Source organism: Melanerpes formicivorus, unplaced genomic scaffold (assembly GCF_026170545.1).
Source record: "Melanerpes formicivorus ecotype bairdi unplaced genomic scaffold, bMelFor1.0.p_v2 SCAF_26, whole genome shotgun sequence".
In the NCBI taxonomy this organism is placed as follows: Eukaryota; Metazoa; Chordata; class Aves; order Piciformes; family Picidae; genus Melanerpes; species Melanerpes formicivorus.
This window is the reverse complement of record NW_027142378.1, coordinates 10,650,633-10,671,589: the sequence shown is the minus strand read 5'-3', so window position 1 is coordinate 10,671,589 and position 20,957 is coordinate 10,650,633. Positions and strand designations below refer to the sequence as shown.

General features: G+C 57.4%; 1 protein-coding gene across 4 annotated transcripts in view; it reads left to right on the top strand.

Moving 5' to 3' along the window:
• Nucleotides 1–410: 410 nt before the first annotated feature.
• RRBP1 (ribosome binding protein 1) overlaps nucleotides 411–20,957 on the top strand; it is a 32,747-nt gene continuing 12,200 nt past the window's right edge. For all 4 annotated transcript variants that reach the window (XM_068153640.1, XM_068153638.1, XM_068153639.1 and 1 more), the window contains exons 1-10: nucleotides 411–522; nucleotides 9,441–10,146; nucleotides 14,910–15,058; nucleotides 15,271–15,393; nucleotides 16,502–16,654; nucleotides 16,964–17,082; nucleotides 17,844–17,997; nucleotides 19,601–19,739; nucleotides 20,238–20,425; nucleotides 20,603–20,640. In XM_068153640.1, the coding sequence (XP_068009741.1) occupies nucleotides 9,462–10,146; nucleotides 14,910–15,058; nucleotides 15,271–15,393; nucleotides 16,502–16,654; nucleotides 16,964–17,082; nucleotides 17,844–17,997; nucleotides 19,601–19,739; nucleotides 20,238–20,425; nucleotides 20,603–20,640 (1,748 nt within the window). In that variant the 5' untranslated portion in view covers nucleotides 411–522; nucleotides 9,441–9,461. The remainder of the gene's footprint in view (nucleotides 523–9,440; nucleotides 10,147–14,909; nucleotides 15,059–15,270; nucleotides 15,394–16,501; nucleotides 16,655–16,963; nucleotides 17,083–17,843; nucleotides 17,998–19,600; nucleotides 19,740–20,237; nucleotides 20,426–20,602; nucleotides 20,641–20,957) is intronic.

Sequence of the window (20,957 nt, the reverse complement as noted above, 5' to 3'; positions counted from 1 at the left end):
GATCCCAGGATCTTTAGGGCTCTATCTGCTTCACAGCGCCTGCACTCAGCCCTCCACAGTGGGGCCCAGAGCTTGAACCTGAACCCCACTACCCCTTGATGCTTCACACCTTTCCCCTCCCAGCCACGCCTTGGGGCTTGTGCCCCATCCTCCGCATGGCCCCGGGCTGGCAGGGCCGGCGCAGACCCATCCCACCGGGCTCTGCGGAGCCTTCCCGGCCCCGAGGTGCTGGGTGCCTTCCCTCCAGGCTGCGGCCAGGCTCGGAGGCGGCGGAGAGGCCGCGGCCGCGGCGGGGCGAAGCGGGGACTACACTGCCCAGGAGTGTCGGGGCGGCGCGTCCCGCCCCGGTCCCGCCCCGCCGCGCTGAGTGGGCCCCGCGGCGCGGCGCCGAGCGGCAGGGGAGGGAGGGAGGCAGGCAGGGAGGGGCGGACCCGGCCGGGCCGAGCCCGGCCAGACAGCGGCGGAAAGTGCCACGACTCCACACGGCCGAGGCGGCGAAGGAGGGACTGAGAGCCGGCACGGGTGGGTAGGAGGAGGAGGCGGCGGCAGCCACCCTGCCTCTCCCTTTCCTCTTCCACTTCTCCACGCGGGGTGGGAGCTCGCCCCGTGGGGCCGCCGCACAGCCCTTCCCCAGCCCCGCCGCCCCCAGCCCAGCCCAGCCCCGCGCTTCCCTCTGCCGGCGCCCGGCTGTCAGCAGAGGCGGAGCGGGCTGGGGACACCCCCGAGGCCCCGCTGGCGGGAGGGTGTCCCGCCCGGAGCCGTGGGGCAGAGGGAGAGCCGGGGGCTGGGGCTGGGGGCGGGACACGGGACGAGGCTGGCAGGGCGGGAGGGGGTGTCCGGCCCGGGCGGCGCGGCATGGCATGGCGGCGAGGGCGGGCGGCGGAGCGCAGGGGGGGCGGCCGGGCAGGGTCCTGCGCCGCCCCCCGGGGTGCCCCCAGCCCCGCTCCCCTCCGCCTCAGCCTGCTTCTTGGCCTCCAACCCTTCCACGCCGCCCCCCTCGCTCTTCCCCGGGCATCGCCAGCCGCCCCATAGCGGTCAGAGCAGCTCCCCTGCCCCGGAGCTGGCCTGATGAAATTCATTAATCTGATTAAGCGCGGTTACAAAAGGTCACAGCTCGCCGGCGGTTGTGCTTAGTTATTTTTTCCCCTTAACTAAGCCCTCCCTTCCCCCCGCTCCGCGCGCGAAGAAAAGTAATTCTGCTTCCCAGAAATGGGAGATCCTTCCCTGCCCCGCCAGGCAGCACCGGCGCCGAAGAGCAGAGGCAAACCCGGCAGGGGAGACGCCTCCGCGCCGGAGGGCTTCCCTAAGCGGATTCTGGTGCCCTTCTCCTGGGTTCACCCAGCTGGATGCTCTGCTTCTTACCCCGCTGCTCCTCCAGTCCCTGGGAAGCTGTCCAGGGGGGAGAGCCAGTCCCTTGGTCCAGCTGGGAGAGTCAGTTCCTGGTTCAGGGGGGGTTGACCGAGTCCCCCGTGCAGCTGGGAGAGCCAGTCCCAGGTCCTGCATACGTGGCCGGGCGGGATGGAGGAACCTCCCCGCCTGAAATGTCAGCTTTCCCCCTTGGCAGGGGCCGTGGCAGCGGCTTCCCCTCACCCACGTGGCTGGAGTTAGGCCAGGTGGGTGTAGCTGGGGTGTGACACCTCCACTCCCCCCAGGCAGGAGCAGAGGAGGGCTGGGGTGGGTTGAGACACCACTTTGGGCTGGGAAATAAGAACCTTTGTGATAGTTGCCACAGAGATTGGTCCAGCTGCAGCTGCCTTGTGGGGCTGCTGGGATCTTCTCCTGTACATAGATGTGGGGGGGTTGTGGGTTCCCCCCCCCCCCCCCCCCCCCTTTATTATTTTACTGTTTTTCATTACTCTGAGGGCTTAGGAAGGGAGCTGGCAGCACTGCCCAGGGCCCCAGCTGATGCTGTCATGCTGCAAGAGCTAATGGAGCGCTAAGACACGTTCAATTAAGTCAAGCTATAACTGTTGCTGAGCTGGGGTTGCTGCCTGGAGTGACACATGCTGCTGGGAGGGCAGTCACCTACCCAGGGAATGAATTTAAGCAGAGGCTGCCAGGTGGTCACTTCACTTCAGAGGTCACTTCCAGCCCCTGCTGTTCTGCTCATGATGCATTTGCTTGTCTCTTTGTCCCAGGCCTCACCTGGAGTCCTGTGTCCAGCTCTGGGCACCCCAGCTCAAGAAGGACAAAGAACTGCTGGAGAGAGTCCAGGGCAGGACCACTGAGATGCTGAGGGGATTGGAACATCCATCATATGAGGAGAGGCTGAGAGAGCTGGGGTGGTGAGGAGGAAGCTGAGAGGGCATCTTACTAAAGCTCAGCTAGGGGGTGGGTGTCAGGAGGATGGGGCCAGACTCTTCTCAGTGACCCCAGTGACAGGGCAAGAGGGTGCAAATGTGGACATAGGAAGTTCCATCAGAAGGAACTTTGCTTTGAGGGTGACCCTGCTGGAACAGGCTGCCCAGAGAGGTGGTGGAATATCTATCTGTGGAGACTCTCAGGGCCCACCTGGACATGCTCCTGTGTGATCTGCTTTAGGTGAACCTGCCTTGGCAGGGGGTTGGACTGTATGGTCTGCAGAGGTCCCCTCCAACCCCTACCATGCTGTGATTCAGTGATTCTGTCTCCACAAGGGCAGTGAGAGAAACTGGGAGAAGTGTTTGGTGGTTTGTCTTTTATCTGCTGATAAAGTTTCTGCCTTCTCCAGCTGCTGGGCTGCCCTGCTGTGGGCAGGATCAGGCCTGTCAGTTCCCTTTCCCTCTCCCTGCTTCGTGCTGGAGGAGCTTTGTCCCCAGCCTTGTGCAGTGCTTTGGTGGGAGAAGCTGCAGCCCAGGGGAAGGGAAGGAGGTGGGAGTGTTTCTTCAGACTGGAGGCCAGGCAGTGCTCTCCCCAGTGAGTGAGCTGGCCTTTCGGGGCTGCCTGCTTCTTGCCCAGGAGGTAGCTTTGTGGTTTTGAGGGGAGGGGAAAGAGAGAAAGGAAAAAACCAACCTCAGGCTGAGATTTCAGCCTGATAGCTGTGTGTGGGTCAGCCAGCCTGTCTGACCTGTGTGTGCACATTTGGAGGGGAGAGCCTGTGGGTTGGGTGGGTTTTTTGTAAGCTGCTGGGAGGTGCTGTGGAGAAAAGGCAGCTGCAGGTGCTTTGCAGGCAGGTGTTGCTGTGGGCTTTGTAGTGCTGGGGTGGCAAGAAGCCAGCCTGCCCTTTGTCTGCTCTCCAGCACCTCATCACCTCTTCTCCACTGCTCTTAACCAGAGGTGCCACTTGGCACAGAATCACACAGAATCACTGAATGTTACAGGTTGGAAGGGGCCTCCAGAGATCATCCAGTCCAACCCCCCTGCCAAAAGCAGGGTCACCCAGGGTAGTGCACACAGGAATGCATCCAGGCAGGTTTGGAAGGTCCCCAGAAAGGGAGACTCCAGAGCCTGCCTGAGCAGCCTGCTCCAGGGCTCTGTCACCCTCACTGTGATGCAGTTTCTCCTCATGTTGAGGCTGTTTGGGTTTGCATCCATTGTTCCTTGTCTCATTACTGTGCACCACCAAAAAGAGCTTGGCCCCCTCCACTTGACACCCACCCCTCAGATGTCTATGCACAGTGATCAGATCCCCTCTCAGCCTTCTCAAGGCTAAACTGCCCCAGGGCTCTCAGTCTGTCTTCACAGGTTAGATGCTCAAGTCCCCTAAGCATCCTCATGGCTCTCTGTTGGACTCTCTCCAGCAGATCCATGGCAAAGAGCAAGCCTTGGATTGCAAGGGCACCAGTGCTTGTGCATCTTTTCCCCCCCTGCAGCACCTGTCCAGACCAGGTGGAGACAGCAGATCCATTTTTCCTTTGGCCATGTAAAGGAATCAGTTTTCTGCAGTTCCTACACAACCTGTCTCTTCCTTTGCTTCTCCTCTCCTGGCCTTGACCTCGCTGATTTAAACCCAGACTGGTGGGAGGCCAAGTGGCAAAGATGCTGAATTCCCATGGATTGCCTGGAAGTGGTGGCAGAGGGGAGGAAAGGCTGAAGGGCTGCAAGGCTCTAGCCTGGTTTTGTACATGTCTGGCAGGTGTGACCACGAGGCAGTGTGGCCCCAAGGCTGTCACACTGTCTGCTGCTTTCCCCTGCAGGTTCTTTGGTACTGGAAAAGCAGCAAGGCTGAGCACTGCCCTGGTTGGGCTTCCTTAGAGCAACTTGGACTTTTGCTCAGGGCAGGCAGAAGGCACTGCACGTGCAGGGTGGTGAAGGGAGGTCAGACCTCCAGGGCTCTTACCTGGAATGCTGAGAAGTTTGGTGGAGAGTGAGAAAAAGCCCCAGGAATGGGTGAGTTAGAGCACAGCATTTCAGCTGACTCCCTTGCATGAGGTGGTCCAGTGGCATACTCAGCTACTCCTATTATTCCTCATCTGGGGGTGCAGTAAAGCTTTATCTGAGCTAGCTGGGGAAAGGAGATCTCCCTGATTGCCAGTATCTTGGCTGGGGGAGGAGCTGAGCATGATCCTGCTCAAGAAGCTTCATGCAGTCAGATGTGCTCAGTGTTGGACAGGAAGTTAGATTTTTGAATCATAGAATGGTCAGGGCTGGAAGGGACCTCAAGGCTCAGCCAGCTCCACTCTCCCCTGCCATGGGCAGGGACACCTCACACTACAGCAGGTTGCTCACAGCCACATCCAGCCTGGCTGCAAACACCTCCAGGGATGAGGCTTCCACCACCTCCCTGGGCAACCTGTGCCAGGCTCTCACCACCCTCATGGGGAAGAACTTCTTCCTAACATCCAATCTGAATCTATCCATTTCTGGTTTTGTTCCATTCCCCCCAGTCCTATCACTCCCTGACACCTTAAGAAGTCCCTCCCCAGCTTTCTTGTAGCCCCCTGCAGATACTGGAAGGCCACAAGGAGGTCACCTGGGAGCCTTCTCTTCTCCAGGCTGAACAGCCCCAACTCTCTCAGCCTGTTCCCATAGCAGAGCAGCTCCAGCCCTCTGCTCATCCTCACACAGGCTCCAATAGCTGCTGGTGTCCCTGCACCTCTTAGGCCCACAGCTGTCTCCCAGAGCAGCCTGGGCATCAGGCAGAGGAGTGCCATTGCATGGGTAGAGTCCTGTGGTGGACCAGAAGGGGCAGGGTGGAGGATACTGAAGTCTTCCAATCCTCTTCACAGGCTGGCTGCTGAGGAGGTGAAACCTGTAGAGGTGCAGCTATTCTCTAGGCCTCCATGAGCAGACAAGGCATGTCCTGGCTAAGGCCCTGTGCAGGCTGTAAGGCTGGAGGGCTCTCCTGGCAAAGGGCAAGGCACGTCTGCTGCTGCCACCACGCTTGGCAGGGGCAGGGCTGTGCCTGGCTGCGGCCATCCAGCAGCAGACTTCCCAGCCCTTGAAGGGGGAAGGCAGCGAGGGCAGGAAATGCCAGAGCAGAGCTGCACTCCTACTGCTGAGGCTGTGGTGTGCTGCTGATTGCACTGCTGCAGCAGGAAGCTCCAAGAAGGCTCATCCTCATCCTCATCCTCCAGCTGGGGGCTGGACTAGCTGCCCTCTGGAGGTCCCTTCCACCCCAAAGCGTTCTGTGATGCCATCAAGTGCCAGCCCTGCTCGATGCCATGGCAGGGGGGTTGGAACTGGATGACCTTTACAGTCCCTTCCAACCCAAACCATTCTGTGAGTCTTCCAGTAGGTCCACAGCTCCTCTAAGTTAGTGCTCTGAGCTGCTTGGGGTGTTCTGGGGTTTTTTGGTCAGTTTTGGTTTGGAGGAGGCTGTTGGGGTTTGGGGTTTTTGTTTGTCAGAAAAGCCTTGTTGAAGCCTAATCTGGAGCTTTATCTCACCCTGGCTGTAAAGTCTGATAGGAGGCAAGGTACAGGCAGCTTTTACTGCAGCAGGGCTGGGTGAGGCTGTGCCTGCCTGCCTCCTGAGGGAGCATGGGCTGGTAGTGACAGCACAAGGGGGAATGGGTCAAAGCTGGAAGAGGGCAGATTTAGCCTGGGTGTTAGGAAGAAAGTCTTTCCAGTGAGGGTGGTGAGGCACTGGAACCAGTTGCCCAGGGAGGTGGTGGATGCTTCCTTCATGCAGGTGTTAAAGGCCAGGTCGGATGAAGCCCTGAGTAAGTGGGAAGTGTCCTTGCCCATGGCAGGGGTATTGGAACTAGGTGATCCTTAAAGTCCCTTCCCAAACCATTCCCTGATTCTGTGGTGCTCAGCCAACCTGCTCAGAAGGGCTGTGGTGGAGGACAGCAGTGTAGTGGGGCAGGCAGGGGAGCTACATCTGGCATTGCCATCCCACCAACCTCACTGCTCTGCTGTCTGCGTGATGATGCTGCCCTCCCTCATCCATGCTTCTGTAACAGAGGCTTGGGTTGTTTCCTCTCTTCCTCTCCTCCATGGGTTCCACCCAGCTGCTTTGTGGAGGTGGCAGCAGCAGCTGGTGGGGTTGGAATGCATTTGCCAGCTCCTGCTGATGCCCTTGCCCTAAGCTTGAGCAGCAGATCTGAATATGAAACCAGGGCAGTGTGAGGTCAGGAAAGGATTATTTTTACCAGTGTGGTGGGGGTTGCTGGGCAAGGATTTGAGGGTCACCTTGTTCTGTCCCTGAAACAGCTCCTGGGTGTTGCACTGTAGCCCTAAAACCAGCAGAAGGTTGTGGGCATCTGTTCTTCAGCCCAGCTGCCAGGGAGAGGAAAGCCAGCCTTCTGCACCCTGCAGGTTAGGAAACAATCTGCTCTGGGTGGGACTGTCCCAGGGTGATGCTACCTAGCCAGAAGGGAGGGACACAGAACTGTTTGGGTTGGAAAAGACCTCCAAGATCATGGAGTCCAACCATCAACCTGACACCACCATGGCCATTAAACCATGTCCCAGAGTGCCATGGCCATGTGTTTCTCTGACACCTCTAGTGACAGTGGCTCTACCACCTCCCTGGGCAGCCTGACCACTCCTTCAGGAGAGACGTTTTTCCTCATGTCCAACCTGAACCTCCCCTGGCACAATTTCAGGCCATTTCCTCTCCTTCTCTCACCTGATATTGGGGAGAAGAGACCCAGCCCCACTTCACTCCAGCCAGCTTCCTTTCAGGGAGTTAGAACAATGAGGTCTCCCCTCAGGCTCCTCTCCTCCAGACTGAACACCCCCAGCTCCCTCAGCTGCTCCTCACCAGCCCTGTTCTCCAGACTCCTCACCAGCTTTGTTGCCCTTCTCTGGACCTGCTCCAGCACCTCAATGTCCTTGTAGTGATGGCCCCAAAACTGGCCCCAGTCTTTGAGGTGCTGCCTCAGATGGACAGAGCAGTCTGAGGCTGCTTCAGTCTGAAACAGCCAGGCTGGATGTGACATAGGGATGCCTGTAGTATCAGCTAGCATCTCAAGTGATGCCCTGGGGTAGAAAGTTGGCCCTGCCAGAGGAGGCTGGTTCCAGCTGGCCTTGGCAGCCTTCCTGCCTGCCAGCTCTCTCCTGCTTTGCATGGGAAGCTTGGAGAGGCAGGCAGTGAGAGCTGGGGTGCTGGTTAGAGCATCCTTCCCTGGGCAGGTGGGTGTTTCCATCAGGACATGGGTGCTTTGCAGCTTCTTCCAGCTCTGCACCCCTGCTCAGGTGTTGGAGGAGACTTGTGCAGTGCATGGTCTCCCCCTCACTGCACAAGTTCTCCTCCACTCTGGCTGCTGGAAAGAAGGATGCTCCAAGATCTCTCCCCATGTGCACTGAGGTTTTGAAAAGATGCTGTTCCCCTCAGTTTTAGTCTTATTTTTGCCTCCTCCTCTTCCAGCCCCTCCCTAATCCACAACCTCTTAAAGGGGAGATTTGGTAGTGCTTACAGTTGAAGGTGGGCAGGGGAACCTCTGGTAGCTGAGTATGCTTTGAAGCACAGGGATGAGAGTTGGCAGCTTGGGCCCCCCTGGGAAGTGCCCCTTAGCAGATTAACTGCCTGCCTTCACCACCTGTGGCCAGGGCACTCTGGGAGATGGTTTAGTGGCCATGGGGGTCTTAGGTTGATGGTTGGACTCAATGACCTTGGAGGTCTTTTCCAAGTGAAGCAATCCTATGATTCTGTGAGCTGGGTGTTCATCAGCCACCTCAGGGCCACGTGCAGGTGACACCCTGGTGGGCAAGCCACGTGCAGGGACAGCAAGGAAGGGTTTGTCTTTGAAACTCAAGGCAGGTTTCAGTTAGCAGTTGAGGAGTGTGTGGCTGTGTCCTGCTTGCCACGTTGCAGGGCAGGTGGTGCAGTCCCTGCTTGTAGAATCATTGAATGGTAGAGGTTGGAAGGGACCTCTGGGGATCATTGACTCCAACCCCTGCTGCCAAAGCAAGATCACCCAGGCCACATCACACAGGAGCACATCCAGATGGGTCTTGAAAGTCTCCAGAGGAGACTCCACAACCTCTGTGGGCAGCCTGCTCCAGTGCTCTGTCACCTATTGCTGCACTGGGGCTTAATGGGTGGAGAAACTGAGGCTGGAGAGGGGGGTGGGAAGGACCCTGTGCCCAGTTTGCTTCACAGCTACTAGCAGAGGTGGAAAGAGGAATGCCCCATCCAGTGTTCCCTTTGCAGGTCTCACTTCTTCCTGCAGGCATCTCCTGGGGAGATGAGATCATTAACAACCATCTTGGGTATTTTCAGCCTCAGCTTATGGCTTCTGTTGGTGCTTGCACCACGAGAAATTGGCCATGACTTGGTTCTCCCTGTGGAGAATGTGCAGGCTGGGTTGTCTCTCTTCACTGTCAACTGGAAGCAGCTACCACAGGGGACAGTCAGAACAGACTCAGAATGGTTTGGGTTGGAAAGGACCTTGGAGATCATCTAGTTCCAACCCCTCTGGCACTGGCAGGGACCCCCTCCGCTAGACCAGGCTGCTCAAGGCCTCAGCCAGCCTGGCCTTGAACACTTCCAGGGAGGAGGCATCCATGACTATGTGTTCTCCCTGCTAGGCTGGACAGAAACCAGCAGTGCTGCTGGCTGTAGGTGGTGAAGGAAGAAAGCCAGGGCAGCTGCAAAGGTGGCTGAAGCTCCTCTGAGCATGGAGAGATACTCTGCTCCAAAGTGAGAGCTGAATGTGCACCTGGATGCAATGCCAATGCCAGGAGCCCCAGGGAGAGCCCAGAGCTTGGCCAGCCTGCACCAAACAGTCTGAGGAAGAGCTCTCTTAGTGCTGTGGGGACACAACATCATCCAGTGGTCGTACCCCAGCATCCCACTGACCCATGGCAGCTGCTCCTGGCTGTCTCTGCTCATAGCCCTCTCCTTTTTCTTCCATGGCTTTGGTGCTTCTGCAGCTCGGTGCAGCCAGAGAAAGAGGTCCCTGCAGTGCAACTGGGCCACTGTGTCTGGGCCTCACCAGAGCTGTGTGACTTGAGAGTTTGTCTTTTCAGTGCCTGGTTCCATTTGCAGCCACAGATGTCCCCAGGAAACTCCTTGCTCAGAGGCCCTTGCGCCCCCCCTGCCCCCCACTAACTGCTGTTGTGGTGTCTTGCAGGCCCAGCAGCAGCAGGCCAGGATGGATGTGTATGACCCCCAGACGCTGGGTGTGATGGTCTTTGGAGGGTTCATGGTGATCTCAGCCATTGGGATCTTCCTGGTGTCCACCTTCTCCATGAAGGAGACCTCCTACGAGGAGGCCTTGGCCAAGCAGCGCAGAGAGCTGGAGAAGACCCAGCAGCAGAAAACAGAGAAAAAGAAGAAAGAGAAACCCCTGGAGAAGAAAGGAAAGGCAAAGAAAAAGGAAGAGAAGCCTAATGGGAAGATCCCTGAGCAGCAGCCGCCTCAGGAGGCGACAAGCTCTGCCAAGGACATGGCTCCCGAGCCTGCCGCGGCGCCTGCGCCTGCAGCTGTGGAGGCTCCGCTTGCAGCAGCCTCGGTGCCCCCCCAGGAGAAAGAGAAACCTGCTCCTTCACCTAAGGAGAAGAGGAAGAAGGAGAAGAAGGTGGCAAAAGTAGAGCCTGCTCCTAGCCCGGCGCTGGCTCCGCCCCCTGTCAGCGTCCCCAAGAGCTCTCCTGTCTTGGAGGTGACCCCCAAGGAGGTGCCTGTTGTGGCTGTGCCCCCGGTGGGCACACAGCAGAGTGCTCCAGTCATCAGCTCCACTGTCATCAAGAAAACTGCTGAGGGGCTTCCAGCCCATGAGGAGCAGAAGCCTGATGGACCTGCCAAGAAGAAGCCTGCCTCCAAGAAGAAGAGCGAGCCAGGTGAGGCCAAATGCTCCTGCGCCTGTCCCCAGGGGCCAGCAGGACATCTTGGTGCTGTCCAAACACAGCTACCCCATTGTGAGAGCTCTTCACCCCTCTTCTCCTGTGCTGGGTACCCCTGCTTGGTGCTCAGCACGCAGGTGCTGGGCAGTTACAAGGTCCTCTCAGATGTGCTGTTGTGTTCTGGGCCTCTGAGCAAATCTGCAGACTGAGAATGAACAGGAGGTGCATGGACCTGCCCTGGGAGAGGAGGGGTCAGCTGCCAAGGTGCTGGACACCTGGGTGGAAAGCCAAGATGAGATGTTTAGTATCTGCAGGGGGCCTGCAAGAAAGCTGGGGAGGGACTTCTTAAGGTGTCAGGGAGTGGTAGGGCTGGGGGGAATGGAACAAAACCAGAAATGGGTAGATTGAGATTGGATGTTAGGAAGAAGTTGTTCCCCATGAGGGTGGTGAGAGCCTGGCACAGGCTGCCCGGGGAGGTGGTGGAAGCCTCCTGCCTGGAGGTGTTTGCAGCCAGGCTGGATGTGGCTGTGAGCAACCTGCTGTGGTGTGAGGTGTCCCTGCCCATGGCAGGGGGGTTGGAACTGGCTGAGCCTTGAGGTCCCTTCCAGCCCTGACCATTCTATGACTGTATGAAACTGTGCCAGGGGAGGTGTAGGTTGGATGTGAGGAGAAATGTCTTTCCTGCAAGAGTGGTGAGGCATTGGAGCAGGCTGCTCAGGGGGCTGGTGGTGTCACTCTCACTAGAGCTGTTCAAGAAGCCTGTGGCCATGGCACTCTGGGACAAGGTTGAGTGGCCATGGTGGTGTTGGGTTGACAGGTGGACTTGCTGATCTTGGAGGTCTCTTCCAACTGAAACAGTTCTGTGATTCTATGTTTCTTAAAGCACAGAGGAGCTGTACCAGTTGTCTTCTGTAGGGAGACAGGTCACAGGTAGAATTTCCTCCTTCTTCAGTGGAGATAAAAGCCAGACTGTTGCCAGAGACAGGAGTGAAGACATTTTATACACTGCAGGACAGATCATAGAATCACAGAATGGTTTGGGTTGGAAGGGGCCTTAAAGATTATCTAGTTCCAATCCCCTGCCATGGGCAGAGACACTTCCACTAGCCCAGGTTGCTCAAGGCCCTGCCCAACCTGGCCTTGAACACCTCCAGGGAGAGGGCATCCACAGCCTCCCTGTGCAGCCTGTTCCAGTGTCTCCCCACCCTCACTGGAATCCACCCTCTGGCTGGATTCCTGTCTCTCCCTGCAGCAGTGTCAGCAGTTGGGGTTTGATTCTTGCTGAAGTGAGAACAGGCCCTGAAAATGTGAGAGCTTTCAGAGCTGTAGAAGTGTTCTGCCCCTGAAGATGGGGCAGAAGTCCCTCAGGTGTTCCCAAAGAAGTGAGGGGGTGTTTGGACAGGTTTCATTTCCCTTTCTTTTCTCCCCTCCTTTCTCTACCAAAAACCCCAACCAAGCACAACAGACAGCCCTCACTTGCCAGCCTTCTCTAGCACTTCCAGGCTTAGGCTGCTGTGTACCCTGGCAGTCTTCAGCTGGAGGAGGGCTTGCTGCTCAGCAAGACATTCTGCAGCCACTGGTGTCCAAGTCTGGGTTAAAGCAATGGTACCTACTCCTCTGAGGGAAGGCTTTCACTGAAGGCCATCTCCATGTAGCAGGGAGGATTGAAGTTGTTGGATTCTATGATTCTAGGAAGCCTTGCTGCCACGTGTGGCTGCCTGACCTGGGCTGCAGCCTGCTGGGTGTGCAGCTCCAAGCAAGCTCCGTGGACAAGGAGCTGGGCATCAGCCAACAGCGTGAGCTTGCAGCCCGGAGGGCAAATCACATCCTGCATCGAAAGAAGTGTGACAGCAGGGCCAGAGAGGTGATTCTGCCACGTTGCTGTGGGGAGGTCTCACCTGGAGTACTGTGTCCAGCTCTGGTGCCCTCAATACAGGAGGGACAGGGACCTGATGGAGAGGGTCCAGAGGAGGGCCATGAAAATGCTCAGGGGGTTGGAGCAGCTCTGCTACAAGGACAGGCTGAGGGAGCTGGGGGTGTGCAGCCTGGAGAAGAGGAGGCTCTGGGGAGACCTAATAGCAGCCTGCCAGTACCTGAAGGGGGCCTGCAAGAAGGCTGGAGAGGGGTTGTTTGCAAAGGCCTGCAGTGATAGGAGGGGGAGTGGTTTGATAGGAGAGCAGAGCAGACTTAGATTGGATGTTAGGAACAGGCTCTTTACAGTGGGGGTGGTGGAACACTGGCACAGGCTGCCCAGGGTAGTGGCTGAGCCTCCATCCCTGGAGATATTCAAGGTGAGGCTCAACAGGGCCCTGGACCATCTGATGTGGCTGAGGATGGCCCTGCTGACTGCAGGGTGCTGGGACTAGGTGAGCTTTGGAGGTGCCATCCAAGCAGGCTGGTTCTGTGGTTCTGTGTCTCCTGTGCCCCCGTGGGTTTGGGAAGCAGCTCTCCAGCCCCCTTGTCCCTGCTGCGCTTTGCCTCCTGGCTGCTGCTTGTTTCCTCCAGCTTCCTCCAGCGAGGCCTGAGCTTTGCAGCTCTGCTGATGGGCTCAGCACAGCAGCACAGGCTTCCTTCTGCCACAGCTTGGCAGGCTGCCCTGGCTGCCTTGGCTAGCTGCAAGGTGGGGTTTGCGTGGTGCCTGCCTTGTGCAAGGTTCCCTTGCGCAACACCTCCGAGCTTTGCGTGGTGGGGCCCTCCACCCAGCCAGGGGCCAGGGGATGTGCTGTGCCATCCTGCAGCTGTGCTCTTGCCAGCATGACTGAAGTGTGAGCCAAGATCTCGGGCCCTGGTTGCAGAAGCTGGGGGAGCTGCCCTGGCTGTGCTTGCTGGGAAGTGGCTGCAGCTTGTGAGCCGGAATCTGCCACTGCTGGGGCTCAGTGCTGCCTTCCCAGGTGGACCTGCTGCTGGCAGCAAGCAAGGGTGTGCTGGAGCTGCTGGCAGCAAGCAAGGGTGTGCTGGAGCTGCTGGGGGCAAGCAAGGGTGTGCTGGAGCTGCTGGCGGCAAGCAAGGGTGTGCTGGAGCTGCTGGCAGCAAGCAAGGGTGTGCTGGAGCTGCTGGGGGCAAGCAAGGGTGTGCTGGAGCTGCTGGCAGCAAGCAAGGGTGTGCTGGAGCTGCTGGGGGCAAGCAAGGGTGTGCTGGAGCTGCTGGGGGCAAGCAAGGGTGTGCTGGAGCTGCTGGGGGCAAGCAAGGGTGTGCTGGAGCTGCTGGCAGCAAGCAAGGGTGTGCTGGAGCTGCTGGCAGCAAGCAAGGGTGTGCTGGAGCTGCTGGCAGCAAGCAAGGGTGTGCTGGAGCTGCTGGCAGCAAGCAAGGGTGTGCTGGAGCTGCTGGCAGCAAGCAAGGGTGTGCTGGAGCTGCTGGCAGCAAGCAAGGGTGTGCTGGAGCTGCTGGGGGCAAGCAAGGGTGTGCTGGAGCTGCTGGGGGCAAGCAAGGGTGTGCTGGAGCTGCTGGCAGCAAGCAAGGGTGTGCTGGAGCTGCTGGCTGTCCCTGGGCTCTGCTGCTTTGGTGCTGCTGTGGTTGGACCGTGGCTGGCTGCCAGATGCCTGCTTGGCTGCTCTCTCACTCCTCAGTAGGAGGGAGGAGAAAATGAGATGATGAAGCTCGCACAGGGTGATTGCTTTGCTGTCTCTGTCACAGCCAGAACAGACTCTACTTGCCCAGAGAGGTGGTGGAGTCTCCATCTCTGGAGACATTCAAAACCCACCTGGGTGTGTTCCTCTGTGCCCTGAGTCTGCCTTGGCAAGGGGGTTGGAGTCCATGATCTCCAGAGGTGCTCCCCAGCCCCCTCCATCCTGTGACTCTGTGAAAACTCATTTCATTTCTTTCCAGTTAAAGTAGATGAGAAACAAAAGAAACATTAAACCAGCAACCCTGCCCTTCTTCCCAGGCTCAGCTTCACTTTTTCCCTCCCAGCTCCTCTGCCTCCCCTCCCTGAGCACCTCAGGGAAATGGGGGCCCCAGTCACCCTGTGACAGTTCCTCACCTCCTCTCTTTCCTCCTCACACCTTTCCCCAGCTCCAGCGTGGGGGCCTTCCACAGGCTGCAGTCCTGCAGGCTGAACCTGCTCCAGCAGGGGCTCCTCTCCAGGGGAATCTCTGCTCTGACACCTGAGGCACCTCCTCCTCATTCTTCTCTGACCTTGCTGTCCAGGGGCCTGAGCTCTGCATGCAGGAGGCCCTGGTGTTGGTAGCTGTAGAGGCTTTGGAGCTACTGGGCTCCAAACTGGGATGTTTTTAAGGAAAAAGCCCACTGGGCTGTAGCTGCTGTGCAGGAGCTCCTAAACTCCTGCCCACCATGCAGTGTGACCATGTGCACTGTGGCCCTGCAGCAGGGTCATGGGCCCTGGGCTGTCAGAGGGGTAAGGGAAGGGCTGGAAGAAACCTGCCTGGTGAAAGAAAGGCTGGGAGGTGACCTTGCTGCACTCAGCATCACCAGCACTGGCACTGCTGCAGGAGGTGACATCCCCCAGCAAGGCTGAATCAGGGTGCAGTCCAGCATCTGATGCCCAACACCTCTGCTCCTGCATGCCCAGCTCCTGCTGGGAATCCCTCAGTTTGGTGGTGGGAGCAGTGGCAGGGGCAGGCAGAGGTGACAGCTGGCTGAAGAAGCCCTTAGCCATGGTGTCATCTCCAGCAGTGCTCATATGGCTTTCAATTAGAGAGGTGTCAGACTCTGCAAAGCTGAGCAGAAGCTGGTTGGAAATGGCAGCTGTGGGGTTGAAGCCCACTGAGGTGATGACCCAAGCCCTCCTCTCTTCTCTCTAGCACATGCAGACTCGGATGGACCCCTCTACCTGCCCTACAAGACTCTGGTGTCCACTGTCAGCAGCATGGTTTTCAGTGAAGGGGAGGCCCAGCAGCTCATCGAGATCCTCACAGAGAAAGCAGGCATCATCCAGGACACCTGGCACATGGTAGGGCTGCCAGTGCCACTGGGGCTCTGCTGAGGGCTGCAGGGAAGGAGGGCAGGCATCCTGCTTTTGGGCAGGCTGGCCCTGGGGGGCGCTCTGGGAGGCTGGAGCTGAATTGTCCCCTGGAGCAGGGGGTGCTCTGTGTGTGTGTGGGCTGGGGAGGGAATAGGCCTGGAGCTGCTGGTCCCCACTGATGTGCCACCTCACCTTGGCAGGCCACGCAGAAGGGTGACCCAGTGGCTGTCCTGAAACGCCAGCTGGAAGAGAAGGAGAAGCAGCTGACTGCTGAGCAGGAGGACGTGGCTGCTGCCAGGAGCAAGCTGCGGGAGCTGAGCAAGGCAAGCACCACCTGGGGCTCCAGGGGCACCCCACTCCCTGGCTCAGGGAAGGGCAGGCAGCAGCAGGGTTGAAACTAGAGCAGGGTAGGTGTAGGTTGGACATCAGGAGGAAGCTCTTCACTATGAGGGTGGTGAAGTGCTGGAACAGGTTGTCCAGAGAGGTGGTGGAGGCTCCATCCCTGGAGACATCCAAGGTCAAACTTGATGGGGCCCTGAGCAGCCTGCTCTAGCTGGAGATGTCCCTGCTGAGTGCAGGGAACTTGGACAAGATGATCTTAAAGGGTCTCTTCCAAGCTGAGGCATCCTGTGATTCTTGCTCTGATTCTTCTCCTACCCCCTGGAGGTAAAGCCATTAGGGTTCTCTCTGGACCTTGTCCCAAACTTCCTGTGCTGTCACTGATCCTAAGGGGTGGAAAGTCAGACTTGAGGCCTGGCCCAATGTGGAACAACAGTGGCATCCAGTGGCCACGCAACCTGAAAGGCAATGCAAGAGGAGAATGCAAGTGCAAAAAGGGAGAGCTTCAGAAGCGTGGCCCTCAGGGCAAGGAGGACATGGAGGGGCTGGAGCAGGGCCAGAGAAGGGCAACAAAGCTTTGGAAGGGTCTGGAGAACAGGACTTGGTGAGGAGCAGCTGAGGGAACTGGGTTTGTTCAGTCTGGAGAAGAGGAGGCTGAAGGGAGACCTCATTGCTCTCTACAGCCCCCTGAAAGGAGGCTGGAGTGAGGTGGGGGTGGTGGGGTGATGGGACAAGAGGGAATGGCCTCAAGTTGCACCAGGGGAGGGTTAGGTTGGATATCAAAAGAAACTTCTTGACTGAAAGGGTTCTCAGACATTGGAACAGGCTTCCCAGGGAAGGTGGTTGAATCCCCATGCCTGGAGGTGTTTCAGAGAGGCAGAGCTGTGGTGCTGAGGGCCATGGTCTAGCAGCAGCCTTGGCAGGGTTACAGAGTGCTTGGACTCGCTCCTGAAGGTCTTTCCCCGCTCAAACGCTTGCATGATGCTGTGGACTTTGAAAGTGCTGTGAGCTAGGAGGCCACCAGCTCTGCATCCCCTTAAAACAGGGAAACTCTTCTGCTGAGGACTACCTGGGTGACTTCTTTCCTTGCAGGAGCTGGCAGCAGAGAAGGCCAAGGCAGCCTCTGTGGAGGGCAAGCTGAAGCAGCAGCTGCTTGCCCACGAGCGGGAGATCGCAGCGGTGCAGGCACGCATGCAGGCCAGCTACCAGGACCACATCAGCGAAACCCAGCAGCTCCAGGGCAAGGTGAGCACCATGCTGTGCTCTGCAGCTTCCTCCTTGGGTTGCTGGCTGGCTTTTTGTGGGGCAGATGAGTGCTTGTTTGGAGAAGACAGAGGACCTCGGGGAGGGGTGAGAGCCCGCAGCGCTCCTGGACTGCGGTGCGTGTGGGATACAGACAGGAGCATCCTCGTGGGGTGGCACATCCCTAGGGGCTTTCAGCATCAGCACACACCTCCCCTTTGTTGCCAGTCCCTCTCCCCTCATCACCTGGGTTTCACAGGGAGAGCAAAGGGGCTTGTGGTGGCTTTAACCCCCCCTGTTGGGCTCCTCTAGATCCGGACCCTGCAGGAGCAGCTGGAGAATGGCCCCAACACGCAGCTGGCTCGCCTGCAGCAGGAGAACTCCATCCTGAGAGATGCCCTCAACCAGGCCACCAGCCAGATGGAGAGCAAGTAAGGCTGGGGAAGGAGGGCAAAGCCTGGGGCTGCCATCTGGCAAACCTTGGGGTTGGATGTTCCTCAGGCTTGGTACCACCTTTCTTGAAGGGGCTTCTGCAGACAGCTCCAGCTAGCTAGAGGTAGAGGAGGGAAAGAGGCAGGGCTTGCCAAATGACTTTGGTGGGGCTGGCAGGGCAAATAAGGAGGGGGAAACCCCACTGTGTTTGGGGGCAGCTGTGCCAACAGCAAGCAGGGGCAGGGAGAGGGGACCAGAAGGTGCTGTGGCACTTCCCCTCTTAGGGAAGGAAGTTCATGTTCTGAAACTTCAGAAGAAATGCAGCTGGCTCTGTGGGTGGGGGGATGCTGCAGAGGGGCAAGACCTGCCCAGTGCACAGAGGGGAAGGGGACCTAGGTAGAAGAATTCCATCCTTCTTTTATAGAAGCTCTGGAAGTGGTAGTCAAATAATTCCAGAGGGGACTCCAGCTGCTGAGAGCATTTCCTCTTGTATCTGGGAGCACAGATCCTCTCCTCCTCTGCGTCAGGAGAAAGGAATGTCTCCTGTGATTGAAGCACAGCTTTGGCAGGGGCATTTGTCAGCTCTTTCCACCCCCTCCTCCCTGAAGGACCAGGCGTGTCCTGGGAAGAGGACACAGCCACTGAGATGTGTCAGGTCCTGTGTCAGGCCCACAGGAGGATGCATCTCTGTCCCACCCCAGCCCCCTGTTGATGCTTGAGTGGCCTGCAGGCCAAGCTAACGCTGCTTCTGTTGGTGCAGGCAGAACGCCGAGCTGGCCAAGCTGCGGCAGGAGTGCAGCAAGCTGGTGAAGGAGCTGGCGGAGAAGTCAGAGGTGCTGCAGCAGGTGGAGCAGCAGAGGAAGAGCTGGGAGATGAAGGTGGCAGCCTCAGAGAAGCAGATCGAGCAGCTGCAGGTCAGGCAGACCCCGGCAGACCTGCTGCCCTGGCAGAGCTGAGGGTGGGAGGCTCAAAACACCTTGGGTTCTGTGGCTGGAGGAAGAGGAGTGATTGGAAAGCTGCCCAGCAGACCTCTGGATTGGAATCTGGGAACCCAGGCCTCTGATTTGGGATCTTAGGATCCAGGCCTCTGAATTGGGATCTTTAGTATCCAGGCCTCTGAACTGGGATCTTTAGGATCCAGGCCTCTGAATTGGGATCTTAGGATCCAGGCCTCTGAATTGGAATCTTTAGTATCCAGGCCTCTGAATTGGGATCTTAGGATCCAGGCCTCTGAATTGGAATCTGGGAACCCAGGCCTCTGAATTGGGATCTTAGGATCCAGGCCTCTGAATTGGAATCTTTAGGATCCAGACCTCTGAATTGGGATCTTAGGATCCAGGCCTCTGAATTGGGATCTATAGGATCCAGACCTCTGAATTGGAATCTTTAGGATCCAGACCTCTGAATTGGAATCTTAGGATCCAGGCCTCTGAATTGGAATCTGGGAACCCAGGCCTCTGAATTGGGATCTTAGGATCCAGACCTCTGAACTGGAATCTTTAGGATCCAGACCTCTGAACTGGGATCTTAGGATCCAGGCCTCTGAATTGGGATCTATAGGATCCAGACCTCTGAATTGGAATCTTTAGGATCCAGACCTCTGAATTGGAATCTTAGGATCCAGAGCTCTGAATGGGAATCATTAGCATCCAGACCTCTGAATTGGGATGTTAAAATCATTAAGGTTGGAAAAGGTCTCTGAGGTCATCCAGTCCAACCTTTTGCCCAACACCTGCATGACCATTAGAGCACGTCCCAAAGTGCCACATCTGCTCATCTCTTGAACACCTGCAGGAATGGTGCCTCCACCACCTCCCTGGGCAGCCTGTTCCAATCCCTGACCACTCTTGCAGGAAACAAATTCTCCCTAATATCCAACCTAAACCTCCCTTGGTGCAGCTTGAGGCCATTTCCTCCTGTCCTGTTGTTAGTTACCTGGGGGAAGAGGCTGAGAGCAGCCTCTCTACAAACCTCCTTTCAGGTAGCTGGAGAGAGCAGTAAGATCTCCTCTCAGCCTCCTCCTCTTCAGGCTAAACAATCCTGTCTCCCTCAGCCTCTCCTCATCAGACCTGTTGTCCAAATCCCTCACCAGCTTTGTTGTCCTTCTCTGTACCCACTCCAGCACCTCCATGTCTTTCTTACATTGGGCATAGTACTTGAGGTGTAATTTACCTCCCCCCCCAATCCACTTTGTCATCTGTGAAGCTCAGGAGCCTGGAGTGAAGGTGTAGAAGGGGAAGCTTACATGGCTGTACCTTACTGGGTGCTATCCTGAGGTGAGAGAAGAAAGCCATGGGCACCCCCCCAGCCTTTTCTCACACAGCCAAGTGGGTGCTCTCTCTCTCTCCTCAGCTGCTTTTCAGCTCATTGCACTCCCATCATGCCCAGGGGGAGCAGGGAGGAAGGATGACTTCAGCCCTCCCCCCAAAGCATAGCTTAAAGCCACCATTCTGTGACACAAGGAGCTTTGCTTCAGAGTGGCTGGGGTGCCTGGAACCTTCTCTCCCTGCCCTGCAGGTCTCCCAAGGGGAGGTGGAGGCAGCCCTGCAGAAGAGGCTGGATGAAGTCAGCGACGAGCTCCGCAGGAGCCAGAGCAGCTACAAAAGCTTGGTAGCAGATGCAGAAAAGGCCAAAGGACAGCAGCAGAGCATTGCTGGTGAGGACCCTGGGGAGACAGCTGGGGGGCAGCCTTGGAGCTTTCAGGGCTTGGGTGCTTGGTGGGACTGCTTGAGGCAGGACAGGGAGACCCTGGGGAGGGACCTGGAGAATAAATCTAACAAAGAGCAACTGAAGGAGCTGGGGCTGGTCAGTTTGGGAAAGAGGAGGCTGAGGGCAGACCTCATTGCTGTCTGCAGCTATCTGAAAGGAGCTTGTGGAGAGACTGCTGCTGGTCTCTTCTCCCAGGTGATTAGTGATAGAACAAGAGGGACTGGCTGCCTGGTGCTGGTGTGTGCAAGACATGGAACCAGTCCGTAGCCCTATCCTAGGATGCCACGCTAATGCCTCTCCTGTGTTCTTCTGCCTCTTTGCTTCTCCTTTCTGTGTCTCCTGAAGGCATTCACAGCCAAAAGTCCTGCTTGGGCAGAGCAAGGTAGAGAGTCTCCAGGTTTGCTTGCCCCTGCCTTACTGTGTTTCTCACCCCTTCCTCCAACAGAACTGCAGGCCAAGCTGTTGAGCTCTGAAGCAGAGGTTAAAAGCAAGTTGCTGGAGCTGGACAGTGTGAAGGGGAAGCTCCAGGATGCCAGCTCAGAGAACACGAAGCTCTTGGAGAGGATCAAATCCATTGAGGCTCTGCTAGATGCAGGACAGAGCAGGGAGGCAGAGAGAGACAGAGAATTGCAGGTCACTCACTGGTTTAATTGGGGTGTGAGGGGGGAAAGGGGATTACAGCACCCAAGTGGGTGTTTCTGCTCTGTGTTAACACAGGACCTGTGTTAGCTTTGCTCTGGGATGCTGCAGGAAGGGCTGACCTGCATCACAAGTGTAGGGCTGCTAACCAAAGTGCTTTCTCTCTTCCAGGCAGCCAATGAAGCAGAAATGAAGCAGCTGAGGTCAAGGTGAGCCTAGGTGCACGTGGAGGCTGCTACAGCACCTTCAGCTTGCTGTTCATGTGCCCCAGGCTTAGAACCACAGAATACTTTTGGTTGGAAAAGATCTTTAAGGTTGAGTCCAACCATTCTCTAACTCTGCCAAGGCTGGTGCTGAACAGTGTCCCTCAGCACCACATCTCTGCCTCTTGGAAACACCTCCAGGGGTGGGGATTCAGCCACCTCCCTGGGGAGCCTGTGCCAGCCTTCACAGACCCTTTCAGTGGAGGTGTTTCTGCTGATGCCCAGCCTAAACCTCCCCTAGTGCCACTTGAGGCCATTTGCTG